Source organism: Entelurus aequoreus, linkage group LG01 (assembly GCF_033978785.1).
Source record: "Entelurus aequoreus isolate RoL-2023_Sb linkage group LG01, RoL_Eaeq_v1.1, whole genome shotgun sequence".
Taxonomy (NCBI): domain Eukaryota; kingdom Metazoa; phylum Chordata; class Actinopteri; order Syngnathiformes; family Syngnathidae; genus Entelurus; species Entelurus aequoreus.
The window spans coordinates 84,419,021-84,439,020 of record NC_084731.1 but is presented as its reverse complement, the minus strand read 5'-3'; the positions used below and the strand labels follow the sequence as shown (position 1 = coordinate 84,439,020).

At 39.4% G+C, this 20,000-nt stretch overlaps 1 protein-coding gene across 1 annotated transcript in view; it reads left to right on the top strand.

Annotated features, from left to right (window-relative positions):
- Window positions 1-12,928, top strand: part of LOC133649317 (uncharacterized) — a 14,853-nt gene extending 1,925 nt beyond the window's left edge. Inside the window, exons 1-2 of the mRNA XM_062046076.1 lie at window positions 1-1,074; window positions 12,897-12,928. The exon at window positions 1-1,074 is cut by the window's left edge and continues 1,925 nt beyond it. Of these exons, the coding sequence (XP_061902060.1) occupies window positions 1-1,074; window positions 12,897-12,928 (1,106 nt within the window). The remainder of the gene's footprint in view (window positions 1,075-12,896) is intronic.
- Window positions 12,929-20,000: the final 7,072 nt, after the last annotated feature.

The window sequence follows — 20,000 nt, the reverse complement described above, 5'->3', positions numbered from 1 at the left end:
CTGCTGATGGGAAAGTATCGTCAGCAGGTGTGGAGGTCAGAACAGGAAGGAAGTGGCGTGCCCAGGATGCAGTGGAGCGGGCAGAGGCGAGGCTGCGGCACAGCACCCTGGTGGGAACCATAGCCACTGGTCGGGCTGGGCTGGGTAGCAACACCAAACCAAACTACAGCAGAGCCAGAGGAAAGGAAAGACGAAAGCTTGTCCAAGAGGAGGTTCGCGCCGAGGTGGAGGAGGCTCGCTTCAGCAGAGTGGTGGGAATGAGCAAGCAGGGGGCCTGGACCAAGTGGGAGCACATAGCTGGTCGCAAGATCACCTGGACCGAACTCTGGAAAGCGGAGCCACACCAGTTTAAGTTCTTGGTCCAGTCAGTTTATGATGTCCTCCCAAGCCCTGCTAACCTGTTCACCTGGGGCCTGATAGACGCACCTGTGTGCCAGCTCTGTCAGAAAAGAGGATCATTAGAACACATCCTCAGCTGTTGCTCAAAGGCATTGGGAGATGGCAGGTATCGGTGGCGCCACGACCAGGTCCTGCGGGCAATAGCAGACACCATCTGCATGGGCATCAACACCAGTAAGCGGCAACACCCAACCAAGAGCACAATTGCCTTTGTCCGAGCAGGAGAGAAACCTCAACCCTCCAAGAAGACCCAGGGGGGCATGCTAACAACAGCAAGGGACTGGCAGCTCTTGGTTGACCTGGGAAGGCAGTTGCGATTCCCAGACATCATCGCAACTACAACACTCCGGCCAGACATGGTCTTGATGTCTGGAACCAGCAAGCAGGTGGTACTCCTTGAGCTAACTGTCCCCTGGGAGGACAGAATGGAGGAAGCTCAGGAAAGGAAGAGAGCGAAGTACGCAGATCTTGTGGCTGACTGCCGGAGGAACGGGTGGAAGGCCCGCTGCGAGCCTATTGAGGTGGGCTGCAGGGGTTTTGCAGGCAAGTCCTTACACCGGGTCCTGGGGCTCCTTGGGATTTGTGGACTGCACAGGAGAAGAGCCATAAAAAACATTTTGGAAGCGTCCGAAAAGGCTTCACGTTGGCTCTGGTTGAGGAGGGGGGACGCGTGGCGTAGTGCGCTACCTGGACACAAGTCGAGGGACTGATCACCCTCGGCTGGGTCGCCCGGGTGAGGGTGTTTGATTAAGACCCGAAACACCCTATGACCCCGGGAGAATCACTGATGATGTGTCCAGGTTGCACCATGAGGTGTATTATAGTACTATATATATGTATATGTGTATATATGTATGTATGTATGTATGTATATAAATATATATATATATATATATATATATAATATATATATATATATATATATATATATATATATATATATATATATATATATATATATATATATATATATATATATATATATATACATACATACATACATACATACATACATACATACATACATACATACATACATACATACATACATACATACATACATACATACATACATACATACATATATATATATATATATATATACATATATATATATACATATATATATATATATATATATATATATAATATATATATATACATATATATATATATATATATATATATATATATATATATATATATATATATATATATATATATATATATATATATATATATATATATATATATATATATATATATATATATATATATATATATATATATATTCCTCTGGCACTAATTGACTTAAAGAGCGCACTTGCTGCATGTCACGTTATCGATGGTAAAATGCATTTTTAGACAATATGATTTGCCTGAGAGGCTAGGAGACGGTAGAAAATGGACTAGTAAGGACAAATTTAAAAAAAAAAGTAATAATAAAAAAAAAAAAAAAAAATTTTTTTTTTTTTTTTTAACTTGGGACTTCCCGTGGGCCGGATTTTGGACGCTGGGGGGCCGTATCCGGCCCGCGGGCCGTAGTTTGGGTACCCCTGGTCTATATTATTCACAATTACAAAGTGTATGTACATTTGTGCCTATGTACATATGTGCATGTCTTACGTACGTAAGTAAAAATACATCATTACGTACTAGAAGCCGTAAGAGGGCGGGATGTACTGTGCAAAATAATTTACATTGAAAAGTTGCTGCCCTCTAGGCATCTGTGTAAATGTTGCAAACAGCCACTTTGAGACATCAAGTAGCAAAAAAAGCAGAAAATTACAGGACATTTTCATTGCTGAATATACGATATGTCCAATATCTTTTATGTCTGACTGTACTAATATGTTGACACGCGCACAGACAGAGTATTCTCTCTCTCAAGTGCCTCCTTTCTCACAGCCATTTGTGCATAACTGTGCCAGTTTGCGTTCCAGGAGTGCTCAATATAGACGCAGAACGGCGACCGCAGAACAGTTTCAGTCTAGATCAACCACATTGCGAGTGCTAAATAATTATATTTGCATCTCCTCCTCCCAGTCCTGATAATCATCATATATTCTGCATTACCTGTAGACAGACGGATTGCACTCTCTATTTTGCTCTTTTTTAATGATATTTTTAATAGACGCAAACCTTTGGTAGATCAGACCCTAAATCAGCACCAAAATGTGTGCAGTTTATTTATTCTGTCTTTATTAGCATGCGATGAAAACCCTTCTGCATTTTGGAATTTCAAAATGCCAATCTTGTGTTGTTTGCTTCGAAACACACATTTTGCCATATTTGGAGCCCAGCAGGGTTTTCATGCTTGGAGGCCCTGGCAGCGGCAACTGCCAGTGGGCCCAGTCTTTTTCATTCCTCGCCAAAGTTCCCCCTCCCAAGACTCCCGCTCTCTGCTGGGTATTCAAGAGCTTTGGCATTCCGATTCCAGTCTTTTGAGAACAGAACTCTGGCTCTTTGCCACCTCACAATGGGTTTGAAAAGAGGGACAAAGATAGGGTGAGTTTAAACCAAAACAGAGTGTTTACATTGGAGATATCCACAATTTATCTGGCCTGTGGGCATTGAACCACATGAATGAGCTGATTGGTTCTACGAGCGACCCAACATGGTGCTAATAACAGGGACAAAGGGCGAGAGAACCAAAGGCACTTTGCGCTACGATAATCTGGGAGCTAATCAACCCCCAGTGCAGTATGAGCCTCAACTAAAGCACAGGGACAAGGTTTTACTTTTTGAGACAAATATATTTGTTTCGTAAGTTGTTGGCTATGCTGCCTTCAGCAAGAAGATGCACATTTTATATCCACTCTGTTGTTGCATGGATTGTCTCGAGCTGCGTTTCCATTGCAGTTTTTTGCAAAATAATTTCAAAAATATCAATTAAGTACATTTGTGTTTCCATTAAATGTTTGTTTTGCGTCATGAGCCGATATTCTTGTAAAATCCCATCCCGCGAGACTCCACTTGGAGGAAGAGATTGCAGCCACCGCTCTGTGATGTCAATAAAAGACGGAGGCAGTGGGTGATCGCTCAAAGGCAACTTCCTTACAGACCCCTTGACATTTGTCTGGGTGTGTGGGTCCCTCGGAACCTGCGGGTCGGCTTCTATTGATTGATTTTAAACATCCAAGAGTGCGAAAAAATTTGAAGCAAATGTGCTTGTCTGTTGCTGGTGTAAAAGCATGGAATTCTCTAGACCAGGGGTCGGGAACCTTTTAGGCTAAGAGAGCCATGTAAGTCAAATATTTTAAAATATATTTCCGTGAGAGCCATAACATATTTTTTAACACTGAATAGAACTAAATGTGTGCATTTTTAAGTAAGACCAACATTTTTAGAGTATGATATTATTCTTATTCTTTTTAATAACATTGTTATTTTGAAGCTAACTAATAATAAATAAAATACTTCTTACCATAAATGCGACTTCTTGAACAGGTGCAGTAGAAAACGGATTGATGGATTAAAATGCATGAGAATGTTTTATATGTTGAATGTTATTTTTAACACTGATTACCAGCAAAATTATTCATTACTTCTCGTGTTAAGCAATGTCAGCCAAGATTTATCTGAGAGCCAGATGCAGTCATCAAAAGAGCCACATTTGGCTCTAGAGCCATAGGTTCCCTACCCCTGCTCTAGACAAAGACTTAAAAAGTTGCAAGAATATCTTTTAATTTAAAAAGAGTTACAAAAAGAGACAACTGGAATTATATCAAACTGATTTTTGATTTTGATTGGACGTGTAATTTTGAAAATGCTTAAACGAAAATTTAAAGTATTTTGGAGTTAAAAAGGGGGCAGATAAATATAAGAATAGTATTCTTCCATCTGCTCCTTTCTGATCATGGAAATGTATAAGAAACAAAAAATAAATAAATAAAGTGTCAACTGTATATGGCTTATATATATGCATTTTCATGAAAGGAATAAAAAGAAATGATGAAAAAATGATGAATGACTGCGGGGAAGCGAGACCAAAGTCTTTTTGGAGTTCCTAAAACCTTTTTAGTCCCTGTGCCGTTTTTCCTCGTGTTCCGACTAGGGTTGTACGGTGTACCGGTATTAGTATACTACCGTGATACTAATGAATCATATTCGGTACTATACCGCCTCTGAAAAGTACCGGTTTGCCGCGCCCCCGTCGTCGTCACGTCGTGACATTGCTCGTTTACGAGCAGACGAGCATGTTCGGCGGCACACAATCCCAGAGTACTTACAAGCAGACACAGTGTGTAGACAGAAAAGGGAGAACAGACGCATTTTGGCTTAAAAACTAAAGATAAAGGTGAAGTTATAACACTGAAACACCCTCAGGAAGAGGTGCTTTAAGACATGGCTATCTAGCTAGCGGCTAACGTCCTACCCCAGTCGGCAGTGTTTTAGCTACTTCTAAATCACTAATCCTCGCCTCCATGGCGACAAATAAAGTACGTTTCTAACAAGTATCATCCCTGCAGGACGAGGAATAGCTAAACATGCTTCACTACACACCATAGCTCACCGGCGTCACAAAGTAAACAAACGCCATAGATGGATCTACACCTAACATCCAGTGTAATGATACCAAGTGTAGGACCGTATCTAGTCGATACTACTATGATTATATTATCTTTTGGCATCACATCTTCTTTAGTTTAAAAAAAATATATAATATGTTTATAAACTCAGGAAATATGTCCCTGGACACATGAGGACTTTGAATGTATGATCCTGTAACGACTTTGTTGTTACAGGATCATACATTGATCATATCAGATTGATACCCAAATTTGTGGTATCATCCAAAACTAATGTAAAACATCCAAACAACAGAAGAATAAGTGATTATTACATTTGAACAGAAGTGTAGACAGAACATGTTAAAAGAGAAAGTAAGCAGATATTAACAGTAAATGAACAAGTAGATTAATAATTAATTTTCTACCACTTGTCCTTAATACTTTTGACAAAATAATAGAATGATAAATGACACAATATGTTACTGCATATGTCAGCAGACTAAATTAGGAGCCTTTGTTTGCTTACTTACTACTAAAAGACAAGTTGTCTTGTATGTTCACTATTTTATTTAAGGACTAAATTACAATAAGAAACATATGTTTAACGTAGCATAAGATTTTTTGTTAAAATAAAGCCAATAATGCAATTTTTTGTGTTCCCCTTTATTTAGAAAAGTATCGAAATAATTTTAGTACCGGTACCAAAATATTGGTATCGGGACAACACTAGTTCCGACATACAAGAACTAGAGACGACGGCCCTCAGATCCTAGAATCATTTTCGCTCCTACTCTAAGGCAGGGTCCAAACTGAGTCCCATAGGAACTAAAACACTTAGGTGTTTGGTGATTGGTTGAATTGACAAGCTATGCTCCTCCGGATATGCGCTTCTCCTAGCCCAGGGGTCGGCAACCCAAAATGTTGAAAGAGCCATATTGGACCAAAAATACAACAACAAAAATCCTTCTGGAGCTGCAAAAAATTAAAAGTCTTATATAATAAAGGCAACACATGATGTAGAGTTAGAGTTAGAGTTAGAGTTAGAGTTTGAGTTTATTTCGAACATGCAAGCATACAACATGATACATCACAATTTCCAGTTTCTCTTTTCAACATGTTCGAAAAGGAGTAGGAAGAAGCAGAGCTTATTTAATCCTACCCCTTTTCTTTACATAACAGTTGCTGAAACTTTTTTATTCACTTCCTGTTCTCAATTTATTCACAATAAACTCCATAGGTAATCACAATAAAAAATAAATAAATAAATAATAGTAAGAATTTAATAATAATAATTGGTGAAGAAAGTCATATTTCATATGATGAGATAAGTAAGATTACTTTAAGAATGAATGAATAGATGGATGAAATAAATTGAGAATGTTTGTCATGGTTCTTCTTCTTTGTACTTTGTAAACACTTTAAGTTTGAAGAGTTTCTTGAAGTGGATCATATTAGTACATTGTTTGATTGCTTTGCTTAATCCATTCCATAATTTAATTCCACATATTGATATACTGAAGATCTTAAGTGTTGTACGTGCGTACAAATGTTTTAAATTACATTTTTCTCTAAGATTATATTTCTCCTCTTTTGTTGAGAAGAATTGTTGTATATTCTTGGTTAGCAGGTTATAGTTTGCTTTGTGCATAATTTTAGCTGTTTGCAAATTCACTATGTCGTGGAATTTCAGTATCTTTGATTCAATAAATAAATGATTTGTATGTTCTCTATATCCAACATTATGTATTATTCTAACTGATCTTTTTTGTAACACCGTTAATGAATGAAGTGTACTTTTGTAATTATTTCCCCATATTTCTACACAGTAGCTCAGATATGGTAACACTAGTGAGCAGTAGAGAATATGAAGTGATTTTTTGTCTAGAACATGTTTTGCTTTATTCATTATTGACGTGTTTCTTGCTACTTTATGTTGTACATTTTTACGTGAGATTTCCAGTTCAATTTATCATCAATCATTATACCTAGAAATTTGGTTTCATTTACTCTTTCAATTTCTATTCCGTCTATTTGTATTTGTGTTTGACTTTCTCTTCTACTGTTACCAAATAGCATTATTTTAGTTTTACTAAGATTCAACGATAGTCTGTTTTTGTCAAACCATCTTTTTAATTTGTTAATTTTTTCTGTTATTATTTGTATTATCTCCTGTGTGTTCTCTCCTGAACAAAACGCTGTTGTATCATCCGCAAATAATACTAACTTTAAATCTTTTGTAACTTTACAAATGTCATTTATATAGAGATTGAATAATTTAGGTCCTAATATTGATCCCTGAGGTACACTACAGGATATATTTAGCGTTGTAGACATGTGTTCGCCTAGCTTCACGTATTGTTTCCTGTTCGTTAGATAACTTCTTATCCAGTTTAATACTAACCCTCTGATGCCATATCGTTCTAGTTTTTTGATTAAAATATTGTGATTAATTGTGTCAAATGCTTTAGTTAGATCCATAAAAACTGCTGCTGCACATTTTTTTTACTGTCTATTGCATTGGTAATTTCTTCTGTAATTTCAATTAAAGCCATTGAAGTTGAGACATTAGCTCTGTATCCATATTGGTTCTCTTCAAGTATTCTATTTTTATTTATGAAACTCTCTAATCTGTTATTAAACAGTTTTTCAATGATTTTATAAAATTGTGGAAGTAAAGAAACAGGTCTATAATTTGTAAATTGATGTTTATCTCCAGTCTTATAAATTGGTGCAACTTTAGCTATTTTCATTTTGTTTGGGAATGTACCTGTTTGAAATGATAGATTACTAATATACATTAATGGTCCTGAGATCTCTTCTATAACCTTTTTTATCGTTTCCATTTCAATTCCATTACAATCATTTGAAGTCTTAGATTTACATTTTTTCACGATTGTAACTATTTCCTCCTGTGTCACATTACTGAGGAACATGGAGTTGGGATTTCGCTCTATGGTATCATTATAGTCCTCAATTGGAACTGGGTCTGGAATCCTTTCTTCCAATTTTGGTCCAATATTTACAAAATAATTATTGAAGCTTTCAACTACTTCCTTTATGCTGTCATTTTTTTTATTTCCGTCTAAAAAGTATTGAGGGTAGTCCCTCTTTGTGCCATTTTTATAATGCTATTGAGGATGCCCCATGTTGCTCTCATATTATTTTTGTTCCTGTCCAATAATTCACTGTAATATTCTTTTCTACATGATCGTAGTATGTCTGTTAACTTGTTTTTATACTTTTCGTACTTAATTTCTGCCTCTATACTTCTTTGTGCTATACATTTTCTATATAGTGTATTCTTCTTCTTACAAGCATTTTTTAGTCCTTTTGTCATCCATGGTTGATTATTCTTTCTCTGTTTATTACTGAGTTGTATCCATGGACAATGTTTGTCATAAAGTATTATGAACTTGTTTAAGAAATGTTCATATGCTTCATCAACCTCTTTTTCCTTGTACACATTGTCCCAATCTTGCTTTTGTAGCTCAATTTTGAAAGCAGTCATCCTCTTCTCTGTGCACAGTCTTCAAAATGTCCTTTTGTCTTCCATGTTCTTCTTGTAGTGTCCATCATATATTGTAAAAACTGGCAGATGATCACTAACGCCGGTTATAAGTAGACCACTTGTAGTGTTATTGTCAAACTCATTGATACAAATATTATCAATAAGCGTGGCACAGTGTGCTGTGATTCTGCTTGGCTTTGTGATTTTTGGATATAAACTGATGCTGTACATTGTATCAATGAAGTCATCAACAGACTTTTGCTTGTTAGGGTTCAATAAGTCAATATTAAAGTCACCACATAAGAACATTATTCTTTGACCATTATCCATGTAAGTAGCCTTGATCCATTCTTCAAATGTTTCTATACTTGACTTAGGTGATCTATATATACAACTGATGAAAATGTTTTTGCTTTTTTCCTGACATATTTCAATGGTTATACGTTCTAAGATATTATCTATAGCAAATGACATGTTTTTTACCACTTTGTAGTTCAGGTTCTTCATCACGTACACAGCTACTCCTCCTCCATTTTTGTTGGTTCTGTTGATGTAGTTTAGTTCATATCCCTCCAGATCAAAATCTATTCCTTTTTTATCATCAATCCATGTTTCTGTGACAGCAATCACTTTGAATGGTTCGTTGATGTGTTCCAAAAAGTTCTTAATGTTGTTGTAGTTTGCATACAAGCTTCTGCTATTAAAATGAATAATTGACAATTTGTTATCGCATTTAATGTTGCTATCATATTGATCATCTGTATAATAAAAACAATTATTACTGATGTGGGAGAAAAAATTTGTATCTGGATCTATATCATTTTCCATATCCTGGTTTTTGTAATCTTTGTTGCAGAAATTTTTTAGTTCCATATTTTCTTGTTCAACAATCTTTGATGTTGTTTCAATAATCTCAATAAGTGTAGGTGGATGCAATCCTGAATGTAGGTCCTCTTGTTTAGTCGTCCCTTGGAACATAGTAGTGTCGATGCTGAATTTGGGTGTTTGTTTTCTGTCGGAGTCCATTATCATCGTTGTTTTGGTAGCTGTGTAAACTTTAAAAATTGTCCAGGTCCTTGATGTCCTTGCTTCTGGACCTCCATTCAGCTTGATGTAGATTTTACAGTTGATGCTCCAAGTTCCCTGGATTTTTCCCTGCCTTCTCAAGTCGCGTGCTTTCTTGGCGATTCCAGCATTGCGTTTTGTGAGATGCTCATTCATGTACACATTTGTTCCCTTCAGCTTCTTTCCCTGTCTCAGCAATGCCATTTTAGATTTTCTGTTTACGAGTTTCACGAGCACGACTGGAGTGGCGTTGTTGTTTCTTCCGTTCAGTGGGATGCATGTTTCGATGGTATTAATGTCAATTTCAATTTCCTTTGATTGCAGAAAGTTGACCACTTGCTGTTCTGCTGAGATCATATCCATTTCATCTGGTTCACCTTCATTATTCACAGCTTTCGCATAGGATCTTGGTTTAATTCGGTGCCCAGTCACGATGATATCATTCATTCGTTTGTCCTGATCCATTTCATCTATGATATTCCTCAACATGTTGTCTTCTTGAAGGGTCTTCATTCGTTTGCCCATTTCAGTGGCTTCATTATTTCTTCTGTTGTTCTGAGATTGCAGATTTTCTATATTTTCCTGCAGACTTTCCACATCTTGTTTGTGTTCTGTTGTTACTTTTCTCAGATATTCTTTCAATTCTTTCATTTCTTCTTTCATTTCTTTCATTTATTATTTCATTTCTTTCATTTCTTCTTTCATTTCTTTCATTTATTTTTTCATTTCTTTCATTTCTTCTTTCATTTCTTTCATTTCTTTCATTTCTTTTTTCATTTCTTTCAATTCTTCTTTCATTTCTTCTTTCATTTCTTCAAGTTTTTGTAGTATCACTTCTTGATTCCCATCATGTCCTGTGTCCAACCTCAAATCTTGTTCCCAGTTGTGTTCTGTAACAGCTGACCCCGAAGGTTTCGGGATTTCAATCTTTCCTTTACCTTTTCGCATCGCGGCAGTCACTGACGTCACTGCCTCTTGCTTATGTCTTAACGGCAGTTGCTTCTTTAGCGACATGCGGCACTTTAACTTGTTTTTTCCAACAATTTCGTATCTTGCGCCGTTCAGAGATCAATTTGAGGTGTCAGCCTGTCAACTTATATCACTCTGCGACGTCGGGATCACTTTAAAACAGCTGTAAACTCGCCGTAGCTTTTGGTTGCTAGGCAACCGCTTTGAACTGCGGCAAGGCGCCTTTGGCTTGAGGCTAACGGCTCTCCCAACTCGCCTTCTTTCAGCGTATCAGTGCCTCTCAACTGACCAAAATCAGATTGAAGATGCCAGGGTACTCTCCTGTGGCTGTGATCGCAAATCAGTGGTCAAAATCTTCAGATTTAACAAAAAACTCCGGTAGCAAGAGCGGAGCCTTTCTCTTTTGCGTCCTTTCTCATTGACAGGAAGTGACGAAGTAAGTGTTTATATTAGTTATTACCTATGAAAATGACTATGTTTCGCAGGCTGACGCACATTTTTGTTGATAGAAATGTTGAAATGTAATATTTATTCTACCAATTTTTACAACATAGGAAAACATTTGTAAAACTTCCCTGAGGGTGAGATAACTCCTGGAAATGACTGTCTTTGAATGGCCAAAGGTATAGATGTGTGTGTCCAAGTTAAAGGAAACGGCAGGCTGTCCTCTTCTAATGGATTTATTACAATCTTTGCAAGTAGGGTAATGTTTGCTGTGGTCTGGAACAACATGGCAGACAAACAACTATCAGAAATGCAGCCAATTTTACATACAGATAATGTGTCATGAGACATGCAAATATAAATTAAATACACAGAGGACATAAGTAAAGGATATTAAATGAGCTCAAATATAGCTACAAACGAGGCATAATGATGCAATACTTACATGCAGCTAGCCTAAATAGCATGTTAGCATTGATTAGCTTGCAGTCATGCACTGACCAAATATGCCTGATTAGCATTCCACACATGTCAATAACATCAACAAAGTTCACCTTTGTGCATTCACGCACAGTATAAAACGTTTGGTGGACAAATGACACAAACAAGGAGTGGCATTATTCACATCTTTCTGTGGCAGCATCAGAGAAAGTTGTACATGTAAACAAATGTGCGTTCAAGGGCCGCCGAAATTAGTAGGACAAAATGACGAAGCATGCTTAATATAAACACTGGGATTTCTAACAATTAGGAAGGTTTGTGTCATGTTTGCTCTCTTACAGAAACAATATTAAAACAAAAATTATATTTTTTCTACCATATTTTCCATTTTTATACATTTTTGAAAAAGCTCCAGAGAGCCAAGGGCGGCGCTAAAGAGCCGCATGTGGCCCGTCCTAGCCACAACACAGACCCGCCATTTTTAAAAAAGTCCCACAGAGTTGTCTACGAGATCGCAACAGCAACAGGAAAAATGGACACACAGCCAGTGATAAATGGACCGACGGATAGGTCAAATCTCTCCTTGCTGCCGCCTATTCCACAGAGGAGATTCAGCAGAACATTAAAATATTCGGTACATGAAGCGCTCAGTTAGACATGTCAGGGATTTTCCACTCCGCGAAGCAGTGCAGGGAGAAGACGAAGAAACTCAAACACGACAAAAAAAAATCAAGGACCATAACAACCAGAGCGGGGCGAACAGAAAAACAAGCAGATGGTTCGACACTTTGGACCTCATACTGGGCCACTGACCTGCTTAATCGGGCAACTCCACAAGGGCTTCTGAGAGTAATGAACGACAAGAACGTCCCACCATTACAGGAGCTTGAAACAGTACAAAAGTCTTAGCCTGGGTATAAAAGACACGGGTCGCAGGCGGACATGCATCACACATGTTTCTTACCAAGGTCCCCGGCATCCCCAGCCATTTGCGAACGTCAAAAGGAAAAGTCCCTATGGGTAAGGGTAGTTCCTATAACTAAACTCCAGTGTGGTAGTTCAATTCAATTAAATTCAAACAACTTTATTAATCCCTCAAGGGGCAATACAATTTGAGCCAAAGTTTGTCGTGGTTCACAAAGCCTACATGGCTCACAATAAATACAAATTGAAGAGTTTAAGAGTCTCAGTGCAGAAGGGATGAATTATTTGGAAAAGCGATTTGTTTTACTCAATGGAAGGGCATAACGTCGCCCTGAAGGCAACAGAGAGAATTCCCCCGCAAGGACATGGCTCGGGGAGGCTACAATGCTCTTTGCTTTTCGGATGATTTGCTGGTTGCAGAAGAAGTTAAAGTCTCTTAGATTCCAGAAAACACAGAGTGAAATGTTCTACCTCTTGTGCGAAACACAAATGCATAAATGACTTAACACATTAAAATGAACAGTGAACGTTAATGGAAGACCTGACGGATAAAATTTACGGGTGCGCATTATCAGTAGTGTTCCTCTGGGTCATTGGATGTTTCGGCCTTTAACACTATACACCCTCTCCAGAGGCGGCCAGCTACAGGATGATCAGACCTTAGCTTGCGACCCAACCCCAATTAGCCATAAAAGTCACCTTGTTGACAAATCCAACAGGGAACTATGCATGGCAGGGGCGTCCGGTTCCCTGAGTCAGCTTTGCCTGACCGCATACCTCCTGATGCACTAGTTGGGGGCCCAATTGGGGTCATTCCTCTTCAGCCAGAGCCACCGGCTGCTCTTTTCGGCTGCTTCAGATGCGGCTTTGATGGCTGTACGCAGGCACGGACCCCTGATTCCCAAGTCCCTCAGCAGTTTTGCGGTAGAGGTTCCCACAAAGCCTCTGCACCCAACCTCCACAGGGCGGACTTCAGTATTCCAGCCGCGATTTTGAGCTTCCACGGCCAGCTCGGAATACCGCAAATATTTCCTCTCATATGCCTCCTCCATGGATTCCTCCCAGGGTACAGTGAGCTCAACAATGAATACCTTTTTGTGGGAAGTGGACCAGAGCACTAGGTCAGGCCTCAAAGTGGTAGTGTCGGAGGGAGGCTGGCTTAGCACAAAGGGCGCATGATGGATCTTCGCCAAACCACTGCTGGAGATTGGTTGGGGTCGGAAGGACATCGTAGGTAGCTCTGATGGCAAAGCTTAAGCTCCTTACATCCATGGCCCTTACATCCCTCCAGCTCAACTTCTTTCTTTCAACGCCTTCCCACCGAGTCCACCGACCCTGTTTGCCAAGGGTGACTGCCTTGGCCCATCTCAGGGCCTCCTCTTGACGCTGTACTTCCTCCACCACCATCTTCCTCCGTGTTGGCACATTGGCACTTCTCCAGGCAGGGCGACTAGACATAAGACCAAGGCCTCCTCTACCTTGCTGAACATTCCCCACAATGTCAGCATGTTTGAGAGCTGCTGTTGCCTCTTCAACTGCTCTTGCTGGTGTCCACTTGCGTCCTGAAACCAATGTTGGTGCATTTTCCCTAACCGCTGGATCTTTGGATTCATTCAAGGTCAACTGCAGTCGTGTTTTGGTATTAGTATTACTCCGGTAATGTTAGAGAAATACTTAAAGGCCTACTGAAGTGAATTTTTTTTATTTAAACGGGGATAGCAGATCCATTTTATGTGTCATACTTGATCATTTCGCGATATTGCCATATTTTTGCTGAAAGGATTTAGTAGAGAACATCGACGATAAAGTTCGCAACGCTTGGTCGCTGATAAAAAAAGCCTTGCCTGTACCGGAAGTAGCGTGACGTCACAGGTTGAAAGGCTCCTCACATTTCCCCATTGTTTACACCAGCAGCGAGAGCGATTCGGACTGAGAAAGCGACAATTACCCCATTAATTTGAGCCAGGATGAAAGATTCGTGGATGAGGAACGTGAGAGTGAAGGACTAGAGTGCAGTGCAGGACGCATCTTTTTTCACTCTGACCGTAACTTAGGTACAAGCTGGCTCATTGGATTCCACACTCTCTCCTTTTTCTATTGTGGATCACGGATTTGTATTTTAAACCACCTCGGATACTATATCCTCTTGAAAATGAGAGTCGAGAACGCAAAATGGACATTCACAGTGACTTTTATCTCCACGACAATACATCGGCGAAGCACTTTAGCTACGGAGCTAACGTGATAGCATCGGGCTTAACTGCAAATAGAAACAAAAGAAATAAACCCCTGACTGGAAGGATAGACAGAAAATCAACAATACTATTAAACCATGGACCTGTTACTACACGGTTAATGCTTTCAAGCCTGGCGAAGCTTAACAATGCTGTTTCTAACGACGCCATTGAAGCTAACTTAGCAACGGGACCTCACAGAGCTATGCTAAAAACATTAGCTATCCACCTACGCCAGCCAGCCCTCATCTGCTCATCAACACCCGTGCTCACCTGCGTTCCAGCGATCGACGGAGCGACGAAGGACTTCACCCGATCATCAATGCGGTTGGCGGCTAGCGTCGGATAGCGCGTCTGCTATCCAAGTCAAAGTCCTCCTGGTTGTGTTGCTGCAGCCAGCCGCTAATACACCGATCCCACCTAAAGCTTTCTTCTTTGCAGTCTTCATTGTTCATTAAACAAATTGCAAAACATTCACCAACACAGATGTCCAGAATACTGTGGAATTTTGCGATGAAAACCAAGCTTTTTGTATTGCATACAATGTGTCCGAATACTTCCGTTTCAACGATTGACGTCACGCGCATACGTCATCATACATAGACGTTTTCAACCGGAAGTTTAGCGGGAAATTTAAAATTGCACTTTATAAGTTAACCCGGCCGTATTGGCATGTGTTGCAATGTTAAGATTTCATCATTGATATATAAACTATCAGACTGCGTGGTCGGTAGTAGTGGGTTTCAGTAGGCCTTTCACAATACTAAACAGGCTGTTTCGGTCTTTAACTGAAAGACAGTGAAACCAACAAATAAAATAAAAACACATAAGACTCTCAATAAATGTTTGATAAAAACGACAAGAGTATAACAGGCCTGACAGAGAAATCATTTCATTTCCTGAGAAGATGAATTCTTTGTTGTGCTCGCTTCACTATAAAATCTGTGTTCACATCAAACTTGAGCTGGTCGTCAAAAAAAGTCCCCAAATATTTATATGATGAAACAATGTCAACTTTTTTGTTACGTTCTTAGACCTGCGTCCCGAGAACTAGTATATGCGAATCCGGCTCAAGATGACCTGTCTGCCCTGGTTGTCTTGCATGGGTGCCCCGTTGGTTTGGTGCTTAGGTGCCCTCTAAATGCGAAAAAAAAATTGTTTCCGTCATGCTTTTGCAAAAAAACTTGAATAAAAGCACCTCATGAGAGCGCAAAACAGCGATATTTGAGAGGTTTTTCGAAATATGGGTGTTTCCATTACCAGTTTTTTTATTGCGGTATTCAGGTTTTGTGCATTTCTACAGTTAATGGAAACGCAGCTTGTGAGTACTTTGGCTTAAAAATCACATGCATGTTAGTTTAGTGAGGGTTGGCTCTGTGACGAGAGTGACAGGGAATCTCATTGCAATGATCAAACATTGAATTGTGCGGGTCAGATATTTTGGCAATGCCATAAAATGTGTAGCATACTAAATTGAATGGAACTGTCTTGCTCGGAAACTTAGCTCTTTGGCTCGAGCAAATATGGAGTGGAAAGTGGATAGTTTGGATTGTAGTGGGAACAAGTATGGAAGGAATTCCAGAAGGCCTTTTTCAGATATTACAAGTATTTCAGCTCAAGGTGTTCACTTCAGATACAATATTGGAGTCTTGTAATTTGGCCGGTGTTGATGTTTGTCTGACACGATACCAGCACTACTTGTATTATTTTGTAGTGTGGAATGTTAGAAAAGGCTTCATCAAGGGAAATTAGTCAAACAGAGAACAATGGTAGGTATGAAAAACACTAACCTAATTCATCCATCCAATTTCCCGCAGCTTATCAGTGTCCGGATCGAGGGGGCAGCAGTCTAAGCAGAGATGCCCAGACTTCATTGTCCCTGGCCACCTCCTTTGGTTCCACAGGGGGGACACTGAGGCGTACCCAGGACAGCTGTGAGACATAGTCCATCCAGCGTGTCCTATGTCTGCCCCGAGGCCCAGTCTCGGTTTGACATGCCCGAAACACCTCACTGGGGAAGCATCCGTAGTAGCTCAGCTGTCTCCTCTCGACGTGAAGGAGCAGCGGCTCAACTCTGAGCCTCTGCCGGATGACCGAGCTCCTCACCTTCTCTCTGAGGGTGGTCGCAGACATGCTGCGGAGAACACTAATTTCCGCTGCTTGTATTTGTGACCTTTTTTTAACGCATTCTAACTCGTAAATAAAAGTCTGTTTACAACAGAGCCAACGGGAGGTCCTCTATTCCGCCCATAAAACCCAATAAATCACCATCCAAAAAACCGCCAACAATACTCCATTTACATTTGGCGGCTTGAATATTAACCAAGTATTAGTGGTATTGTTATTATAAGTGCTGACGCAGGCGAATTATTTATCACAAGCTTGTGTTCCATCGGCTGGTGAGCCGCTTTCTCGCATCGGAGCTCGTGGAAGTTTATTATAGATCATCAATCATGCCTCTCACCTTGATAGTAGAAGGATGAGGACATATTCCAACAAGTTGGTACACTTTGACAGCCAATATAGGCCCGGAAATGGCGAGAAAGACATGAAAAGACGTGAGGATTATGAGTCGTTCTTCATCTAAATGGGACTATACCCTAATGACAGCCGACATTGCACAGTAAGTGATGTTTTATTTTGACTGTTGGCAGTGAGCAATCATCAGTGATGTGGTTGAAGGAAAAAAAGCGAACTTTGTGATGCGTTTTTTAAATCAATGTGCTACTTTAAATGGGCAAAATACATAAATATTAAATGTTATTATAAATGTGCCTTTTTCTACATTACATATATACTTACAGCATGTTTACAAAACCTTAATGGAGGTGTTTGGATGTTTTTTTAGGGGCTTCATGGGCAGAATAGAGCGAACCTTATAGGCTTCATTGTAAGCAAACTTCTAATTGCATTTATATACTAATAAGAATGCTTGAAAAAAGGAAAATATAGGTGTTCCTGTCTTACATGCGGATTGTTAGTTACAGGCTACATTCCAAAAAAAGCTCATGACACAGTAAGTTGAATGATGCAGACCCATTTGTTACTGGATACTTTCTAATCCACTTCTGCCTTGGAGACTTTGTATGTACACGTAATGTGTAACTATAACTATTGGATAGTTGTTTATTTTGATACATTTGCTGTTTTAGACTGCAATATTGTTGAATGTATTGCATATGTTGATCTTGTGTGCTATCGTGTGCTTAGCTGTTGAGTAGCTGCGAGCTCCTAGCAGCCTATAGCCTACCACGCTTACCTTACAGGACTGCTTATATCGAAGATTTTAGAAGCAAGCCGATATAATCAAATACTTGTTTTGGGCTGATATCGATATCAAAACAGGACAATCCCTAGCAATTTCATTTACAACCTACTGTGTAATTTTTGAGTGGTATCCCAATCAGAGATGCAACTAGCTCCTAGTAGCCGACAGTCTACCATGTTTAAACATATGTTTAATATGGAGATTTGCTTTTCAGAGGCAGCACTGTCATTTCAAACCACAAAGCATTGTCAGTAAAACAATGATAGAAAAGCAGACTTAGAGTGAAGTGGGCAGTCGTTCAGTCTGTGAGGACACGTTCCAACCTCGAGGGTCTTGAGTGACCTTGAGCAAACGTACCTCACAAACTTAGCTCACTGTTTGCACGCTCGCTCACGCTGACATCTCTCCTCGCATGCCTGCACGCGTGCAGTCTGCTTCTCCGATACAAGGAATCCTGCAGCATGTGTATTTGTGCAGGTAAAATTCCACACTACTAAATAATAAAATGATGCATGATTTGTGCTGATGTCATATTACATCAATATCAGTATTGTCCAATACTCCAGGCTCCAATATTGTTTTGGAAGTGAAAAAGTTGCAATGGGAGGCCACTATTGATTTCCCTTCAGGTGGTTGTAGAGTAGTATCATAAATAAGATTAAGAATTCATCAATTGAAATGTATTGATATAGCCCTTAAAGTACCAGTAGAGTGGAAAAATAAGTTTCCTCCGTATTGAAGCTTTGATCCTATATATCTGATTTATGACACCAAAAGACTTCCAAAGTTTGCGGATAAATAGATATGATCAAAATAGTATCAATTTCACTGAGAATCCCGAGCTATTTTGAGAGATAATTAGGAAGCTAGTCCGAGGAACCACATATCCCTTCCCCATCAACAACAATGCAAATGAAGCCGACTTTGTGAGAGCCAACAACGATTACTTTGTAAAAATTGTGATACAGGACCTTATATTTTTGAGCCCGAACACAAAGAGGATGAGCAATAACTTTTAGATGCAGCTTCATTGTGACACTCGTATCCGCAGCTAAACATACAAACTAACAATAACAAACCAGAATAAAACAAACCCTTACTGTAATATTTCAACTCTCGCTGGGATGCCGATTGAAGGGACGTTCACATAATCCCATTTAGATGAAGAATCAATCACAATCCTCACAAAGGGTTAAAAAAAAAAATACTGCAGGAATTGTCTTTTAGGGTCTATTTCGCCATCACGGGGTGTGTCAAAGTCTACCAGCCTGTCAGACCACAGCCACATTTGTCCACTACCAGGTGAGAGATGCATGAATTATAATCTAGAATTTACTTATAGCAAGTTTGAGACAAAGCACAAGCAGCCGTCTGTTTAAGTGTGTCAACAATAGAATAGAATAGAATGGACTTTATTGTCATTATATTTGCATATAATGAGATTAAGGACTCCAATTTAAGGTGCGGTAGTGGGAACAAATATGGGATAGAAATAAATTACACAAGAAGTAATAAAGATAAAACTAAGAAATGAAATAAATAGACTACTATCCAATGAAAATAATCCTGTACAATATACAAAACATTATACACAATACTGTATAATATACAGAACAAGACAAGAGTACCGGAGTGATATCAATCAGTGTCGGATGTATTGCACTCGAAGGTTAATATTGCACAGTAGGGTGTTAGGGTAGGATATTGTATAAGGGTGAATTATTTATTATAAGTTAGAGTTCAAGATGGTGACAGCTCTGGGAAAGAAGCTGTCTCTGAGCCTGTTTGTTCTGGCTCTGATGCACCCGTAGCGCCTGCCCGATGGTAGCAGGTCGAACAGGTGGAAGCCAGGGTGTGTGCTGTCCTTGGTGATGTTTTTTGCCTTGTTGAGGCAACAGGAGTTGTGTAAATTGTGTAAATGGCAGCGTTAGCTAGCATTAGCTCACTGCTTTCAATGTGCCGCTAAAATTGTCCGTCTGTGTTAGCACTTATAATAACAATAACGCTCATATTTGGTTAATTTTCAAGTCACAATGTAAATGGAGTATTGTTCGCGCTTTCTGGATGTTTTTAGAGAGAGTTCAATGAGCGCAAGAGGACCCTCCATCTGTTTACTCAATTGCTAGCTATTCATTGACAATTTTGAATGCATAAAAAGAGCCAAACATATGTGTTCTTGTCTTACATAAGGATTGTGAATGATAAACAGCACATCTCTTTCCAGTTTTTGCGTA